At 32.9% G+C, this 19,493-nt stretch overlaps 1 protein-coding gene across 1 annotated transcript in view; it reads right to left on the reverse strand.

Moving 5' to 3' along the window:
• LOC149418116 (uncharacterized) overlaps positions 1 to 9,856 on the reverse strand; it is a 36,149-nt gene extending 26,293 nt beyond the window's left edge. Inside the window, exons 1-8 of the mRNA XM_089639893.1 lie at positions 9,836 to 9,856; positions 7,665 to 7,788; positions 5,818 to 5,964; positions 4,984 to 5,165; positions 4,308 to 4,496; positions 3,709 to 3,927; positions 3,019 to 3,211; positions 2,674 to 2,839 (exon numbers count right to left, since the gene is read on the reverse strand). Of these exons, the coding sequence (XP_089496019.1) occupies positions 2,674 to 2,839; positions 3,019 to 3,211; positions 3,709 to 3,927; positions 4,308 to 4,496; positions 4,984 to 5,165; positions 5,818 to 5,964; positions 7,665 to 7,788; positions 9,836 to 9,856 (1,241 nt within the window). The remainder of the gene's footprint in view (positions 1 to 2,673; positions 2,840 to 3,018; positions 3,212 to 3,708; positions 3,928 to 4,307; positions 4,497 to 4,983; positions 5,166 to 5,817; positions 5,965 to 7,664; positions 7,789 to 9,835) is intronic.
• Positions 9,857 to 19,493: the final 9,637 nt, after the last annotated feature.

A 19,493-nucleotide genomic window follows, 5' to 3' on the forward strand; every position in this document is an offset into this window, starting at 1 on the left:
TCATCAGGAGAGTAAAAATCTATATATAAAGGTAGATTATTACAATATAGCGCCCCTGAGGTGATATCTCACAAAAGCGGCGCCATGCAAATTGTCCAATTAATAAATAAATATAATGTTTACATTTTATTATGTACGTATGCATTGATATACAATGGAAATAGATAAAATAATGTTATCCGATTAAACTTTATTTTATTAAAAAACAAATAACTTTTTTAACTTCACTTTATTATATACAACCAATACATGTTTCATGAACGAAGTATACACCGAAGTCAAAAATTAAATATAGATTACAATTGGAAAAAAGAAGTGGAAGGAGGGGGGAGGGGTAAGAGTAGGCTGGGTTTATAAGAATTAGGAATTACAATATGAAAGACCAGTTAAGTGGGAAAATATTTAAAAGAGAGTTTATAAAAAAAAAATTCTTGTTAATTACATCTACTTTTATAAACATGTTCTCTTATTTCTAAAATTTCGAAATTATTTATTTGTGATGCTTTATATCCTGTGTGAAGTATTTTAAGACCTGAAATTTTTTTTTGCATATAACCATAAAACAATACATTCATAAGACAAATAACATTTAATAACGGTTATTCTAATAAATTGATAGTTGAAATACTAAATAAAATAATTAAACATATTATCTTCAAACGGTATTTTTACCCTAGTCCTTAAGATGTAAATAAACAATGGCGTAGAATTCTGTTTGTGGATAACGACACTTCTAAAATTATATATATAAACATTCCTGGTACTATTCAACCGGCGTTTTACACTAATAACAGAATGAATAAATATATTCTTAATAATAAAGATTGCGAAAATCAAACAAAAAAATCAGGAGTTTATAAACTCAATTGGGCTGGATTGTAATTTATTTTACAAAGGTAGAACCAATAGAAACTTTGAAGTCAGAACTAAAAAACATCTCAGGGTTCTAAATGGAAATAGTGAATATGAGTTTGCAAATCATCTTTTGAATCACACTTTCGATAAAAATTCAGGTCTTAAAATACTTCACTCAGGATTAAAGCATCGCAAATAAATAATTTAGAAATTTTAGAAATTAGAAAACATGTCAATATAAAATCAGATGTAATTAATAAGCAAAAAAAAATTATAAATAATAATGAAAAATGCCATTGCAAAGTTGAACTAAACTTCCAGAAGAAATCTTATTATTAAAGGCTTGATGTTCAAGTAATTTTGCATATTTAAATATACGCGCCAGTCATTTGATTCGTTTCTTCACCGCCAGAGGGGCGCTCTGTCGGCCACCTGTAGCCACGATGCGTATCGGGTATCGGCCATATTGAATTAACGCGTGCTTTTTTCGTCAAACGTCAAACGTAATCACGTAATTGTGGATAATTTTCACTGTAATGTAATTAATCCAGTGGATTATGAACTTTCTAAGACATATTTTCTTCGATATTATCCAAAAATTGTATGAGCAGAAACGATATTTTTTAAGAAATATCGTATTACATGTGGCGATTCTATTTCAGTATGAAATCGTGTCTTAATCTTTAAAGTCTTATATAAACACAATTTGAATTTGACCAATCACAGGGCCTACACCGTCCAGACGCTGGAGTAATAATATTATCAGATTTCAATTTGAGGTTTTACTCATTTCTTTAATTTGAGGTTTTACTCATTTTTCATTAAGTTATTCCAAAAAACAAACTTTCAATTATTTCTGAATAGTATAAAATAAAGTCGCTATCCGCGTCTGTCTGTGCGCTTAGTTCTTCTTAACTACGTGATGGATTTTAATAGGGGTTTCACTATCGCTTAGAGTTTAAATTTCTTTCAGAAGGTTTGTATCTAAAAAAACATGCATATTATGTTTATAGAAAGTAGAGAATAATCGATGTTTTGTAATCAAGTCATAAAAAAAATATTTTCATGCGTTTACATTGATAACGCTGGCTAAACCTTATGAGATACATCAAAATAATGTAAAACGTAATTGTCTATCTTAAAAACGCCTACAGAAAAGTCCGCGATGGTATATGATAACCCCCAGTAAAGCCGGGTACACGTCAACAAGTTGATCAATAATACGGTCATCTTAGATAACCATCAATGATTTTTTGATATGCTCAAATTGTATTCCAGCAAGACTTTGTACATTTCATAGATAAAGTAAAATTATTTTGCATGCGCTATGACCAAACATAAATAATTTAGTTGGATAATTTCCTATTGACCAAGAATGATACGAAACGAAAGCGATTTTAATCGGAGTTCATATTAAATAATTAAATGTTGATAAACTATATCTACAGCAGAATCGATTTGTCAATATATAATCATTTTGAGAACTTTAAATGTTCTTAAATTTTTTTTTTGAAGGACACGTTTTTAAATTCAATTAAAAACTGCTCAATTTGAAGCGCAAAGTGGCGCCAAGAGGTTTTGACTCAGATGACGTCACACAATTTTCAATATTATCTGCAATGCCGTTCCTGGTGTCTGGTGGTTATCTATGACACCAGAGTCGAGCCGGAACGTTTAGATTAGTTTTATTTTTAATGAACGAACTTATAATATATGGTATTTAGTATCAGTGTTTATTGTTTTAAATGTTGTTTTGTTTCATTGAAATTCTTTATTTAATAAAGGATTGAAGGATGAATTTTATTATTTTTCACTTACATATCAAAGTCCTGGAAAAGATCCCGCAGGGTGAAATATCTCCCCTCCACCACCTGCTTCAGCCTCTCGGGAACTGTTCCTACCTCCGCTTTAAATCCTTTCTGTGATGCAATGTATTCTTCTACAGGAAGCTGAGGATACTGGTCCAGCTTTTGGATAGTGAATACTGTTTGCAATAAAGAAGTAAAATTTGTAAAATTCAAAGACTATAGTCAAATAATCAAATAAATAAAAAAAACTTAGTACTAGCATGTGTGATATCAACTGAGAATCAAACAATCTAAATTAATAAGCGTAAATGAAAAGAGATTATGTACAGGAAAAATGATTTGGCTTCGCACGAACCTTGGTTTACATCGGATTCAAACGCCCTCCAGGAGACCTGAAACTCATCACAGGGGTCAAGATACTGCTGACTGATCAAGTGCCTTTCCTCTTCTGTTAAGGGTAGGAGCCCCAGGCTGCCCATACCCATGATGTCCAGAGCCTTCTCGAACTGACTGCGAGGGATGCGCCCGGAATTTAGGATGTCGAATGGCTAGGGGAAAAATGTTGATAGTTGATGAATGATCAGAAAAAAATGTTTCTAGAATAGGAGACGAACACAAGCTGAGTCTATTAAAAAAAATGAAATCATTCAAGAGACCCTGAGGTTTTACATCGGCTGAAATGTAGGAGGCAATAGGAGACTTAAAAGCATGTAAATCATTTGACAACGGAGCTGTTGCAAGCGGAAAATGCCAACCACATACAAATGTTTGAAATGCGTTTCTGCGCATTTTCTGATCGTATACCGGTGCCAACAAAAGAAAATAGCATTCCACATATAGGTAAGAACTAAAGATTGCTGGTTTTTATACAAAAGTTTTTTTTTAAGTATTGAGGTGTTTCAGATCCGAGATAACTGCTAAATTCAACATTCAACAAACGATATAATATTTACGACTCTGCACGACACGCAGATTTCAAGGTTCCTATTTAACATTTAGCTGGAAATGTTAAATAAAAACCTTTAAACATATCTGAATTCCTTACCCTGAAGAACTCGCAGACTCGGATGCGGTTGATGCAGATGTGGTGTTTGATATGAGCCATCAGGAGGTTGTAGTTGTCGCAGGGTATCTTGGCGGGGGTGAGGGAGGGGTGGAAGATACCCTCGTTGGTAAAGCAGTTGTCCACGGTTAACTTTTCTGGAACTCCGCTGGAGTAGATGGCGCCCTTCGTCTGGATGATGCGTTGGGGGTTGAAATTTACCTGCAATTGATTTGCTAAAATTGTGTGCTGGCATGAAACCAAAAGTATTTAAGTTTTTCGTGGGTTTATGTCTCACGGTTGTGAAGTCCAAATATTAGTACGTAGATAATAGAATATTTTTATAGTAGTTTAAGAATAGATGTACACTACATACAAAATGAAATTTTTTTTTAAATAAATAATGGACACTAAAAAATAAGAAAGATGTAAAAAAGTAGTCGAAGACTTACATAGCCAAATATGACATCAGTGGCAGAGAGGTAAGGTCCTTGGCTTTGAACATAAATTTCGAGAATTCAAAATCCGAAGAATCTATTACTATCGGATTTAGTTAACACCGTCACACTTAAATATGCCTGTATACGTAGTCCACAACCTACCGTATCCTCTTTTCCCCTGAGTGCTATGAGCTCAATCTCCTTGAGGAACTCCTCGTAGTCCACTGTGTAGGCGTCAGCGATGTACCGCTTGATAAGAAGGTTCAGGTCTTCCGAGGCTAACAGAAGCCCCACAAAGCTGAGGATTCGCGCAAAGTGGCTGAAGGTCACGCGGCCGTCATTTTTAGAAATCTGGACATTAAAAATAGTTTGAAATTAATGCAAGGAATCTGACAGCCGACCTCATCACTTTACTTCAATCGAAGTGGAGATATTCATAACATAGAATTTAGAGAAAACTATACACAATATAATAGGTACATAGCTAGTTAGTAGATTGAAAGTGAAAAGTACCAAGAACAAGCACAGAAGCGCATATTATATAGAAAATGTGAACAGGATGAAGAAACACCTATTAGTCTATGTTGTCAACTCGTCGCTTTGATGGGATGAAGGCTTAAAACACCTGGGATTATAGATCCAGGAGATAAAGCATACCACCAATAACCCTAGTTCTTGGTGAAATTTATTAAAAAGACTGGACTACCAAATTGGAATTTAAAATTAATATGGAAACCTGCATAAGGTTAAATTGGTGAATGGTATGTGTGATTAGCTGTGCAGACCGACTCTACTACTAATAATAAAATTATATTATAAACAAGTTGTTTTATCTGACCAGCTCATAGTCCTGGAAGTAAGGCCTCAGCACTAGCTTCCTGCCCGCAATTGTGGTCATTAGGTTGCACAGTCTCCTTAGTTCATCCTCCGTGAGGCGCCCCCTTGGCGGGGGCTGGCGCTCCGAGGGGCAAATGGAGCGCGAGGCCTTAGAGATGTCTGTCACCGGGGGCCCTCTGGTATCTAGAATATAATCTGCAATTAGCGCTGAAAACGAGCAAGACTGTAAAGTGATTGAGCAAGAAAACTGTATTATTTTCCCCTACTGGTCACATAGGGTAAAGTTAGCCTTTTTCAATTAAAATCTAATATTTGAGGATTTTTTTCTTATGCTGTACCCAGGGCCGGCCTTGAGCCAAACGGCACTTAGAGCGAGTATGAGGTAGGTGATCACTCTAATTAATGATTTGATCGGATGATTTTAATTTTTATGAAAAATAATCTCAAGGGAGGTGTGTTCGACTGTTAGGTGTTAGATATTATCGGCGCCCGGAGCAAACTTCCCCAAAGCGCCCGTATGGGGTTGGGCCTGGCTGTACCTAACACGGACCTGAGTTTCGTTTATTGTTGATAAACAACAGGGGTTCAAGATATGACCCCTGGAGAATACCCGACAATGTTGGAAAATGATTGAAATCATAAGACCAATACATCGATTTTAAGTATGAAGAGAAAAAGAGCTCAATGAATCGCAGCCTTTTGCTATCGATCAAATTCCTTGGTTAAATCTGTTTAAACGACAAATGTTTGGATGTTGTTTGCAAATAGGTGTGCGACTATCGTATATGTACGTAACTTAAGACTTGGTCTCGTTTTAATACATCAAATATCTAACCTTCTCCATGGACAACGCCGCACAACTGGCCGTAAAGAATGCGACCATCTTGAGTCCGGAAGTAGTCAGTTAGTTCTGTGACCTCTTGATCTGAGAGACCGATCAGTTCCTTTAATGGACCACCAAAGATTGTGAGGAAACGAGATTCTGAAAGTGGAAATTGAAATTTTATTATATAATATTTATTAATAGGTATGTTAAATATATAAGACCGAAGAGCAAAGCATATTACAAGTAAGTAAAGTACCATAAGTACGAAATGGGGGCAACAGGAAAACATGAAAGGGTTGAGGAGTATAAAAGCAGTGAATAGTTGGTAAGGAAAGAAGAAAATTAAATATCCTTTATCAAAAGTTTCACTTTTTATGAATCTCCAACTCGTTTGAGCAACAAAAGACTTTAAATTAAATTAAGAAGTTGAAATTTTAATCAATTATGCTTTAATTCTTTATTGCGGGTATATGTATATATTTAAATATAGTTTATGAATTTGTAGTAAATGGTTCAAAATAAGCATTAGCATTTTAATTGATATGTACGTGCGCAGTTAGCTATGAGAAAGCAATGATCATTGAAATAGCAAATAATATCAAGTCAACCATAATAATGATTGGCACGAACTAGATCTTTGATGCAATGATTTTGGCACCGCTTGATGCTGTAGTTTGCGATCAGTAGGATGGGATTGAGGTATTTAACATGTTGCAAACTTAAAAACAGTAGTCTAAACAAAATATGAATTACATTTTTGTCGTAATTGCTTCATTGTTACATTTGTCACATTGTTGCTAAATTTTTACTATGTATACTATTATGATGTACTTTAACTTAATACACAATAACTTTATTTAAAACATACGAACACCTCAGAACAGGTTCTCCTGGTGAAATGTTCACAAAACTTTACTACAAACATTTATATACAGTTACTGATTATTTTACACTCTACTACCACGTTTTACATTAGGAACATTTTTGTATTACTTGCACTTGTATTATATATTTACCTGTAAACTGTATATACAAGTATGCAAATAAATATTATTACAAATGTATTTTTGAGTTCTCCGTTGTTCCATTAGATTATGTTAGACGCCTTTAAACATTTATTTTAAAGAGATATTTATCTCTCGTCAAATTTTCTGAGAGAAATTAACGGGTGCGTGAGTGGTATATTTATGCGAGTCGTCGACTTGCAAAAAATCCGCTCTGAAATTTTTCGGAAATCTGTATATGTCATGAAAAACTTTTTGGAACACTGTGAATATGAAAAGAATGCTAATGCCTTTAATGCTAAATATCAACATTATTCTTTTGATATTTAGCGAAGAACATTAATAATATATAACGTTAAATTTACTAGCACTTTTTGTGAAAGTATCAGCAAAAATTTCCAGAACGGGTTTGTAAGACGATGACTTGTTAATGAATTGTCAGTAAGTAGAATCCTCGGATGAGTGACATCTTTAGAAATAAGTTAAAACCTTGCATTAAATTTATACATAACTGACATCTCGCGGCGTAAATTACAACCATGAACTAAATTTATACAAGTTGACAATGAGGGGGGAAGCGATGGGCAAGGAAAAAGAAAGAAATGAAGTGTGTGTTGTGCTGTTGGATATAGAAAACAACATAAATTTGAGCCTTCAAGATTGATTTTGATATACCACTCTACATCAGAGACGTGATGCTTGTACTATGAAAGAGCAGGCAGTTGAGTTCACACGTACCTGAAATATAATGTCGATAGTTGATGGATTCATTTTAACCACCAAAGTACGTTTTTGAATTTGGATGGCTTGATAAAAGTTTTTTTATTGAAAGTCAGCTGAAAATGACATTACCTGAAACCAGGTTCCTCTGTTTTGGATCTAGCGGCTTGAAAAACTCTCGCAGATCGAATCCGAGCCTGTACACAGCAGATCGGATTTTGTTGCAGGTTCGCCAAATGTCTGGCAATTGGATTACCTGTAAAATATTATACATTAAAACCGGCAGCTGCAGTGATTCCTTGTGTCAAAACAGTTTGTTTGTTAGTTCTCTTTTTGGCTGCTTCCATAGACATATTTTTCAAAATGTGTTAAGTTTATTAATTTATCAATTATTTTTTATTCTTCCGTATTCAAGTGTAATAAATAAAATGTAATAATTAAATGAAGTCTAAACAATATTGTTGTTTTAAATTATAGTAATGAATTTTAATTTATTATCGTGCGATCTGGTGAACAAAATTTTTGTCAATCCGTTTTTTTGCCAATATAAATAGCTTACACAACTTAAAAATTAATTACGACCCTTTTAAAAAAAATCCTTAATCGCATTAAAAATTTTTGAGAGGGGTTCAAAGAGAAGAAAAAGAGAAGCTAAAATTTGTGGTTGTATGTATTTTTGGACGATAAAGCTGGAAAAGCATTTTTTTAAAATAGATCTCTACAACAGCGCCACCTACCGGGTCCAAAACTATTCTATATTTCAAGCTGGAACCAACCATACACTTTCATAAAATTTCATTGAAGTAAGTAAAGAGATATTGCGTAAGTATTCCTCGAGCGTCCCCGACTTCTTCTATAATTTAAACATCTCTAAACACTCCTGGCACTAATAACAACAATCTTTAAAATTTTCAGCCGATATCACTCGACTTTGAGTTTTGCGAGCACAAACATACGCAGGCAAATTTTTTATATACTAAGATTTTAAACCAGTTAGAATTGAACTCAACCATTTGGAATTCATTTTATGAGATGATATAAGACATATCCCTGCCGAAGACCGCCTTCTATGTAGGGTAGTTAAAATTTGTGGTTGTATGTATTTTTGGTTGAGAAATCTGAAAAAAATATACTATGTTTATAGTTATATAGCCATAGTCTATTGCTGTTCGAAAAAAACTGAAAAATCTGATTCACTTGATCGTGCCATGTCTTCCTCGGGCGTCCCCGACTTCTGTTACTATTCAAATTTCCGTCATATATTCTCCTTACACTCGTTTCTTAACTCATTCGCTCTACATGCCCAAACCATCTAAGCGTCTCTTTCTTAATCTTACTAATTACGCTTATGTCAGCCTTGCTTTCTTTGTGGATCTATATGTACCAGTACTCCATTGTTGACTACTAACTTCGCTAGGAATTTGATACATTTACCTAAGAACATTGATATATATACAAAGACGCGTTGTGTTGGTACTAATCGAACAAAAATATAGCTTGTTCCTGTTTCTAGATTTAAATCGAATTACGAAACGCACGAGAAAAGAATAGCCGCAACGAATTTGTGCGAATGAATGAATGTCTACAAATAACAACATACATAGCTAAATGAACGGAACGCATTAGAAAGAGATAAAGCTATGAAAAGAATATGTGTACGGGTGAAACGACCATATTATTATGACCGCACCTCGTTTCTCTTACCTCCTCGCGACAACAGTCGCGAGCTCAAAGCAGCCCACTGACTGGCGAGCGTAAACAAGGAAAGGCTTTGTTAGTGCTAAATTTCCCACTAGATGGCGTTGAGACATATTACTCGTATATCTACATTTGTTGGTGAAATATTTATATAAATTACTTTCACTTTATTTTATTCGAAAAGCATTATCAATAATCGTATTTATTGAAGTGGAAAAAATTCTGTTTTTTTCTTGAATATGATTTGCTCAAAGATTTGTTTTTTTCTTGAATATGATTTGCTCACAACTCAAAAGCACAGCTAAGCATTTTTTTCACAAAAAATAGCCAAGAGCGACTTGTTTGTGGCAGCCGGTGACAGCTTTTCTGACCGACGGGCTTATGTGCGATACTGCATGCAATAAATCACCGGCTTGTCCACTGTACCCAGCTCAGTGCAACCACGCGCGTTGTCTCAGTAACCTATCTTCCTTTTTAATTCATCTAAACCCAAGAAATGAGTTTTAAATTCAACACCCCAGGCAACAATTCCATATTGCAAAACAGATTGAATTTTGCCACAAAGTAAAAAGTAAGACGCAAATCTTAATCTAATAATACTGTACCTTGACTTGGTTTTCTGACATTGTTAAATGTGTGGATTTATTTTTATGTATAAAAACGATTAAAAACAACTAAAATTTTATAAGAAAATTATTGAAAAGAAATGTCAAATATTTTTTACATAACACTTGTTTTTATAGTACTGTCAAACTGGTTTGAAATTAGAAAAATAATATCTCAGTGAAGTAGTTGACAAAGTGCCTACATTTTATGTTATATCTGTCTTACTTAGCAGACTTTAGGGTTGGGAACTCTTTGTTAAAAAGTAAAAGGTTCTACTTATAATTGTGTTTATTTACGTTACAAATAATTGGTCTGGATTTGGCTACACTGATCATTACCCGAGGGTTGGTAATTCTCTGGTAGGAGAAGCTTGTTCCCTATCACTATAACCTCACAAGCATCTGTTACACTCTAGCGACATCTGACGGACTCTGGAGTAAGCTTTATGAATAGCGCCATCTATCGCTTAAATACTCAACTTATTACCATACATCACATTTTATAATGTCAAAGTAATAAAAAAAAACAAATTAAGATTTTTCTTGGAAATACGTGCTTTCCAATAATCTTAATAAACTTTCCAATAAATTTTAACTCCAAGGATTCTTGAGAGCTAATAAGTTTAAATTCAATCAAATCGAATCCCAAGAACTTGTGAATCTTAAAAAGCCGGAGTTCTGAAGAATTATGAATTCATAATCAGCTTGCGTCACGTAAAATGTTGGAAGAACTAAGAAATTTAATATTTATTTAAGTAACTTTAAGTCTGCGAGAGTTGATGACATAGCCAGAAAACGTATCTCCGGGAAAAGCGTAGTTATAATGTCAGTTGTCTTATTGATGTACGAACCGCAAATAAGTCGGATTCTAAACAGAATTGGCTAGCGCTATCGATATCGATAATTTTGATCAATCTAAAAATAATAATTATCAACCGAAAATAATTCCATCAAAAATCAAAGCAAATAATAGTAATAAGACAATAAATGAAAGACTATTTACTTCGTTATTTCGGCTACTGGCATTATACCTAGCTCTCTAATTAAAAATTTAGGCGTATTAGATCTATCAAAAAAATTATATATAAAGATGCAAAAGTCGGTCATTTTGAATACATGTAGGATAACAAAAGATTTTTTAAATATTTATGTTGAGGGATCAGTAGGATTTATAGGCCCTGTTAGAAGTTCTACCGAGCCGAACCCTCTGATATGAAAATATCTGGAGACGGTGAATTATTTTCCCATTTGATCTCTGGTGATTTGACGTGTTGTTCTTGTATTGTTTTGTATTTATTTTGCTTATATAATGCACTTACATAATGTTGATTGACTAGATGATCATTTGTGGAAAAGTGAGTGGAAGGGTTAAGTTTTTCCTTTGGGGAAGACTTAACCCGGACAACTAAATCGGAAGTTTAAAAAAAAAAAAAAAAAATTAAGTTAAAAAATTCAATCGGCTCGAATTTTCGTTCTAACGATCACGTATCGTGAGTCACGTGGTGCGAATTAATTTCATATTGCTCATCGAGAAATGTCACCTGGGAACATTAATTATTATTACGCGCAGAGAGTGGATATTGACCATAGTATTGAATTTTCTCCGAAACATGAACGGCGCTCATCGATGCCTTTTAAACTCTTCGCCGAGATGGCGCCACTTTAGAATTTAGTTTTTTATGCACGGCACAAAGGATAACCAATTATTATAAGCAATAATTAGAGACGACCATTCACAGCTTAATTTTTAAGAAATGTAGCATTAATTATTGAAAAAAATTGCTTTTAAGGCTTTAATTTTACGTTTTCATAGCGTTTAAAGCTAAATAGGATAACGTCAAGGAATGGGAGTCGGCAAGAGGGGAAAAACAATTAAATTAAAAACATCACTTGAAACTTTTTTATTGTATTATTGATTGAAACTAAACATGGCACATGTTTCTACAGTAGAGTGTGTCATGTTCGTTCTAAGATCTGTCGATACAAGATTATAGCGACTAATTTTTTTTTTAATCGCTAAAAACAACATTTATCGCTTTAATTCGCGAAAATATCGTTAATGCTATGAATGGGTGTCTCTAGCATTAATGCACCAATAAGGTGCACCGAAAATGTGCGGGTTCAGTTCCCGTCGGATGCATTTATTCTTACTTGGGAGATATTTTCAATTAGTATATATTATTTATATTTCAGGCGAATAATTATTGCTTACAATAATTAGTTAAGGACGCACTACGTCGCGTAATATTTTAAATTGAGCCGCTATAAATAATAACCCTTACGTAGTGGCGATAAGGTTTAAATTCCCGCTTAACACCATCCTCCTGTTTTGATTTATGCAAGAAAATAACATATCCAAAAACTGCCTTTTATTTTATTTTGTGGATGTTCAGGCATAAATATTTTTTTTTTCGATAATTTTATAAATACTTAATTTTCCACATTACAAAATAAAATTATAACCGAAAATGGGTTCGTAAGTAGGAGATTTTGAACTTTAAAGCAGTTTTCATAGGCCATATACATTATTTTTTTCTGGGCTTATAAAAAGACTTATCTAAAAAATTCTCAATTATTTCAAAGGCCAAGATGTATTCTACTTGCATTATTTAATTATAGCATCTGAAACATTTTTAGGCGACCAAATTTTCAAACAAAAAATAACAAACAATATTTAGGCCTTCTACCACTTTTATCCCAGCTTCGAAACAAATTTGTGAACCTGTGTTGCACTGTCATGTCCTAACTTTTTCTCTAATTATTTGTATTTTAACAACCTAACTATTGTGATTAAATTTTTCCTTAAAATATTTTTATAAATGAAATTAAGAAAGGTTAAATTATAACTACGAAAAAAGTGGCTAACACGCTACGTTATGCAGCCTGAAAAAAAGTCTGAAAAATCTTCTCTTATCCTTCAACCGAACTGAAGGGGAGATCCGGCCACCAAAAAACTATTTCTACCTTTCTGTGGTAGAAATAAATTCAGAGTTGTTCACCAGATTTCCAGAAGTGCCAGAGGCGGTGCTTGACATTTCCAACGCTTGAAAAAGTTCGAGCTGCTGAAAAGGGATTCTATTTATGAAAACACTAAAAAAGAAATAAGGATTTCCAACTTTTAATTTTCCCAAATCTGCAGTATTTTAAGATCTGTCATCAAACCTCTATTTTTAATCCTAACTATTTTTGTGTAACTTACTAATTTGTTAAAGAAAGGAAGGATAGGAAGTTCTGGGATGGAAAAAAGGTACGAGGGTTGGGTGTATGGGTGAATCAGGGGGTCAGTATTTCCAGGAGCGACGTATGAATCCATCTCAAAACTTTTACAGCCACCAATTTCTATTATTATTGTAAATTGCAAAGCTTTATGGATTTTGTTCTAAGTATTTTCAAGGCCTCATTTTTTTTATACAGCGTCATGACTACAAAATGGCGCTTATAAAATTAGCTGAGTGTTACTATGACAATCTAAAAATATTTAATACGTTACATGGGATATTTTCACCGTGTCTCCGGATCCATTAAACTATTTAATTAAACAATGTGAAGAATCAATATTTTGAAAGCTTACAGAAATAAATACATTAAGGGAGATTCAGCATTCCCCAAGGAAAATACAACCACCATTTTTTTTTCATTAATCTCACACGGGCGGCTCCGAGGAAAATATTTTCTCTCATGGCCTATGTCATCTTTGAGGATGCTGGAAAGGAAGGAGGGAAAGTGGTGTGAAAAGAAAACGTGTGAAAGTTGGGTAGGAATCTAGGGATCAGTGTGTCAGGAGTGATGCCATACCCATCACCCAAGGCGATGGGTCGAGAGACCAGTTGGAGATGTCAAAAGGTCTTCCTAAACCAGCCTCTCCCGATCTGGCACGCCACGCAGCTCGTGGGCAGACGCATCCTGCAACACACCTCACCTGATGAACCCTGGAAACCCTGCTAAATCACCAAACGAAGCAAACCAGATAGCAGAGGTGTTGGTATTAGGTTTTTTGAAACATTAAATCGACTTAACACTATTAAAACGATTTGTTTCATAACAGCACGCTGTGACAAAAATGGCAGTCGAATAAATCTACGTTTTTGCATTTTTGGACATTTAGGAATCCCATACAGAAATGTTGCCTTAATTAAATTAGAAGAGAGTTAAAGGTAGCTCAAATTACTTACACAACATTGTCACTGAAATGGGATTTCACTTGGCGTATTGCGCCAGCTGATGTCAGGGGATTTAAAAATTATCCACTAGACTGCTGAAGGAAAAGTGCAACAAAATATTATTAACTTTGTCATGGAGCACGATTTTCTCAAACTCAAATATTGTAGAAATTACAGATTACATTTTTAAGAAAACCTGTTTTCTTTTAAAACAATATGAGGTTATCCTCTGCCATTTTTTAAGAAAATTATTAAATACAATTTTAGAGCAAATAACCGTTTTATTCGTGTATTAAAATGTTTCAAGTTCAAGTGGCGCAATTACAAGAAACTCTTGCAAAATTATTCTCCAATATTTATTCTCCGATTTACATAGCAAACAGATTTTTCAATGGTTTGATAAATCTAATTAGATAGTATAAGATTGCGCTTTGAATTGATTATTTCATTTATCAGGATATTCTTCAAAGAAGCTGCCTGTAATCCTAAAGCAAGTTACAGAAGCTTTTCGTGACAGCATTTTAGATTTCCAGTAATAAACAGTTTTGAAGATAACCTAAATAAATTCACACTTTTCTAGAGTAAGCATATACAATGATAACATGACGTATTTTTATGATAACTTATTGGTATAGGAAATTGGTACTTGCAAACAGCTCTAATAAATTTTTATAGATGATCACAGAATGCATGAATTCCACGAATCGAATTCGTAGAATATTGATTGAACGTGACAATTTACATCTTAGAGGTCTTGTAAACCTTTTAACTATGATTTTTCGTTTGCACAATCACCAAATGAAGAACAAAATAATATAATATGACAGCCCAGCCATAATCGCCACTGTAAAATTCCATGTGCCGACTACGAACATAAGAAAAAATTTACACTCTTCTGTAATACATACACAACCAATTATCATACCCTCACTAACCAATAGGATGCATGATCTAGGCAACGAGTTTGGGAGTACTATTGATATATTTAATGACACCATTTATAGAACTAATCTTAATCTATATCAGCACTTTGTTGAATCCTACAAATTATAGAGCGTTGGTAATGCAGTTTTAGTGATTTTTCTTAAATGTAGTATTGTATTAGTTTATGTTACTGTTATCTTTTACTTATAATGTTCACATTTAGTTTTTTTTTATTTTTATTATTTTTCATAATATTATACTTGTAATCACAGTTTTATATGTGTGTATTCATAGATCTATTTTGTACCAACTTTATAATGGATTACATTTAAATATTGTTCCTATATAAAACAGTTATATACAATTCCAATATAATATTTCTCCTATGTACACTGCAACATGTATCACTTTTATTAAATAATCTTTTTAGGCATATAAATAAATAAATATTGCAAAAAAATGTATATTTCAAAAACCCATCATTTAAAATTTGTTAAAAAAAAAACATGAAAATGACGCACTACAACATAACTAAAAATCTTTAACCACAAGGCTGTTTTTTAATGTTTCGTTCTTACAGAATCTTTCAAACGATTAAACTCTTGTGCTCAAAATAATAATAAAAAACAAGAAAACAGAGGTAATTGAATACTATCTGGACGTTTTATCAATAAAGAATTTTTATTTATGAAAGTTAAAGCATTGTGAAAAAAGCTCTAGAAGTAATTGGAGGCAAAGCTCATAGCGTGCGGTGAATTCGTGTAACGAAAATCTCTTACTTAGACTCTAACGACCTAACGGATATCCGTTGCGTTGCCTTCCGAAGCAAAAGCTTTGTTACCGGTATAACGAAAAGCTCCGTTATAAAATATTTTGATCAATTATGCGGTCCGATGTGATAGGAAATTTGTAATACTACTTATATGAGGCCTCCACGCTGCGTCGCAATACAATAATTTTTAAGTACGACTTTTGTCTATGGTGATATTACTTGAACGATGATAACTTTTGACGTTGGTAGTATTTTTATGACGTTTTATATTGTCGATGGTAATATTTTTGTAAAAGGGCTTTTTAACAGTGGTAATGAAACAATAAAAATTGAACAAGTAAACATATAACAGTGGTAACCTTTATCATTACCTACCGTAGTCTAGAAGTGGCCACTATAGGTTATAACAAATTATTGTAAGCAATAAATAATTAGTCACCTGAAATATCCATAAAAATTGAAAATGTTAAAAAAAAATAAATGCCGCCGACGGGAATTGAACCCACACCTTTTGATGTCCGGTCACATGCTCTGGACCACTGAGCTACGTAGGCTTATTCCCAACCCGCTAAATAATTCAATATGTACTAGTACTTCAATCAAATATTACTGCTTATTATATTTTTTCACCTGCAAATAACCAACTTTATTTTTATAGGAAAGGCTTTGTTAGTGTTAAATTTCCCACTAGATGGCGTCGAGACATATTATATCTACATTTGTTGGTGAAATATTTTTACTTCTCAAATATTATTATTTTTTAATGATTAATAATGTAAATATAATGTTTATTAGACAAGGTTTTTTATGCATAGCACAATGGCTAACAAATTATTATGAACAATAATTAGTCAATATTTTGAATTTGTATGGATATTTCAAGCGACTAATTATTGCTAATAATAATTTGTTATCCTTTGTGCTATGCATAAAAAACCTTTTCTTAGCATTAGTTTATCATTAAAAAATAACTATAGATTATATATTCGTAAAAATAATTGGGTCTGTGGCTAGCCATAATTAAAATATAAACACATATATTTGTTTTAGATCGCTTTATTTTATAATAGAAGATTTCCTTGACGATAGCCAACTTCCCATAGAAAAGGGCACAAGAATAGGAAGATTTCTAACGATTTTAACTTTATTGTTAATATTTCTACGAAATTATTTTTCTATTAACATATTTTGTTTAATGAATTTTAAACTCCTTAGCCTGGGTAATTAATATCGCTTAAATTCCATATTGGAAAGAAAACTGTGTGAAAGTGTTTAAAACTGTAATTTAGATCAGTTTGTTGTTCTATCGTTATCAGATCAATTAATAAAATAAAATATTTAAACTTCATCGTATGATCCACTACTGATATGTAAAAACCCATCAAGACGTCAATAATTAATAATTTTTTTTTAATATTTAAAATACATTGAAAACAATACACAACTCAGGAGACACTCCACTCTGCAATGTAAAAAAACAATAGAGCAATTTAATTGTAAAAATCTTGGTGTAAATTTAAAAAAATCATTACCAGAAAGTTTCCGAAATATAAATAACAACAAAGATATTAAACTTCACGTTAAAAATACACTGAAAATATAAACTGAATACTTAGGCATATATATAAAAATTAACGAACAACTGACACATCCCCCATACACACTAGCGTAGCTTTATTATGGTGGTACACATTATGCGAAATAATTACAATGATTTCTATAAATTATTTTATGTAAAAAAAAAATGTATTTATTTGCTGAAACGTGTATTGACATTATTTTGTCACGACTTATTATTGTTGACAAAAAAGCTTGTAAGAAGTGAAATTAGGGTACAACGGTATCAAATTGACACAATAAATCCTCCTTCAGCCCTTTCACCTTGACAGGTGTGAAAGGTCACAGATTTCACGAATTTTCATTCATTCAGAAGACAATAAACACCCTAACACCGAATTACCGCAAAAATTCCCACAGCTCCGTCAGAAATATAATTTTAAAAATAAAATATCATGTGTAGATTTATCAAAAATAGAAATTTTCATTAATGCTTCAGCTAAATGTAAATGTCAATTCAACCGCCTTACAGATGACGCCTGATCAAAGAGATTCCAAATTAATAAAAAGGGTTACATTAATTAAATACTTTTACAAAAAAGTCTGTGGATATGGTTCGGTATTTTTGGGTGCGAGTGTATTTTACATGTCGTGGTTCATTTTTCTGTTTTCTTGTAGACAGAGTTCAGTCATGCGCAGATACTGAATTTGGTGTTGTACGCCTGCGCCCTGAAGGAAGGCTTTTGGGTTTCAGTGGGCGCGCATGACGTCATAGGGTAGGATCGATAGCGCCACCAACACTCAGAGTTCCGAACCAAACGTTTGGCAGAACACAGCCTTGGTACTGTCGCGGTTTTCACGAAAAACTTCAATAAAAATCACGTTGAATCATCCAAAAAACGTGAAAAATCACAATTAAAACTACCCTTAACTATTAAGATTCGAAATTCCCTATTAAAAGGAAAAATTACAGTTTTTTCGCTATATTTACAAAAGCCAATGTGGTAGGGGATGTATTTTTTGTAATGTGGTTCTTCAGAGCCCACGTTTTTTGGGGGTAGTTATGAATCTAAAGTGAATATTCTTGTATTCGATTTGAAAACTAATAATATTATCTTTCTAATCGATAACAGAAAAGCGACAGAGCTGTGACATCAATGTATCAAATGTGAGTACTAAATTAAATATTTTATTCAAGACGTTACGTAATATTCTCGTGTAATCGAACTTAAACATTAAAAGCTAAGATTTTTGGTTAAATAAACTCATTTAAGCTATGTATTTCATTTAGCTATCATTTCTGCATAACGTGCAACTGAAAAATTAGTATGTTGACAGAATGCGAGTACACAATAGTTATTGGTGATAGCACTTTATTAAAATACTAACCATCTCGCCGTTGTTTAGTATTTAAATAAAGTGTCTTCCATGTCTTCCTTGGGGGTCCCTGACTTCTTCCATGATTTACATTCTCGTCAATATTCAAGGTTATTAAATATTTATGGGATTAAATTTGAGGACGGCAGAGATATAAACTTGCCCGAAAGCGAAAACCTAATGATTTTAAAGTTACTGATACTTCAAAATTAATATTAATTAATCGCTTAAAAATTATTAGTTTGAGAATTAATCTCTTTTAATTACCAATTCTGTAATCTATACGCTATTGTAAAGCCTAATGATTGATTAATTGTTGATGATGATTTGCATTTTCCCATTTCAATACAAAGTATAGAACTTCAGCTCAATACTGAATACGACTACTATTATAATATTCCTTTCAAATTTTCATGAATACCTTCAAACCCTTTGATATTTCTTATAAAATTTTATAGGCTTACAAGTTCCTGTTTATTTGTTTAATATTTTGTTAATTATAAAATATGATTTTTAGTTTTTAAAGCGCCCTTGACGTGGTGTATGGCAAAAGTACGATGTAAAGAAACCAATTTATCATGATTTTTGCTATGATGTAAACCATGTGTTTGAATGATCTTTCCCGTAGTTCCCTATTTTCAGTAAGACCAAATTCATCCTACAAATCTAAGACAACAATGTTTTTAATACATTTTCACGCCATACTCACCAATTTAGTAATAACCACCTCAATCGATATCTTATTTTTGTGGTCATCAGAATAAATCCGACCCCAAACTAGGTCAATTGAAATACTATCAGAATCAGGGTTGTTTTGAGGTGTTGGTGGTGGTTATTATATACTGCTCCTTCCTTTTCACATTTATCA

The sequence above is a fragment of the Hesperophylax consimilis genome, chromosome 14 (assembly GCF_061612785.1).
Source record: "Hesperophylax consimilis isolate HC1 chromosome 14, BYU_Hcon_1.0, whole genome shotgun sequence".
Taxonomy (NCBI): Eukaryota; Metazoa; Arthropoda; class Insecta; order Trichoptera; family Limnephilidae; genus Hesperophylax; species Hesperophylax consimilis.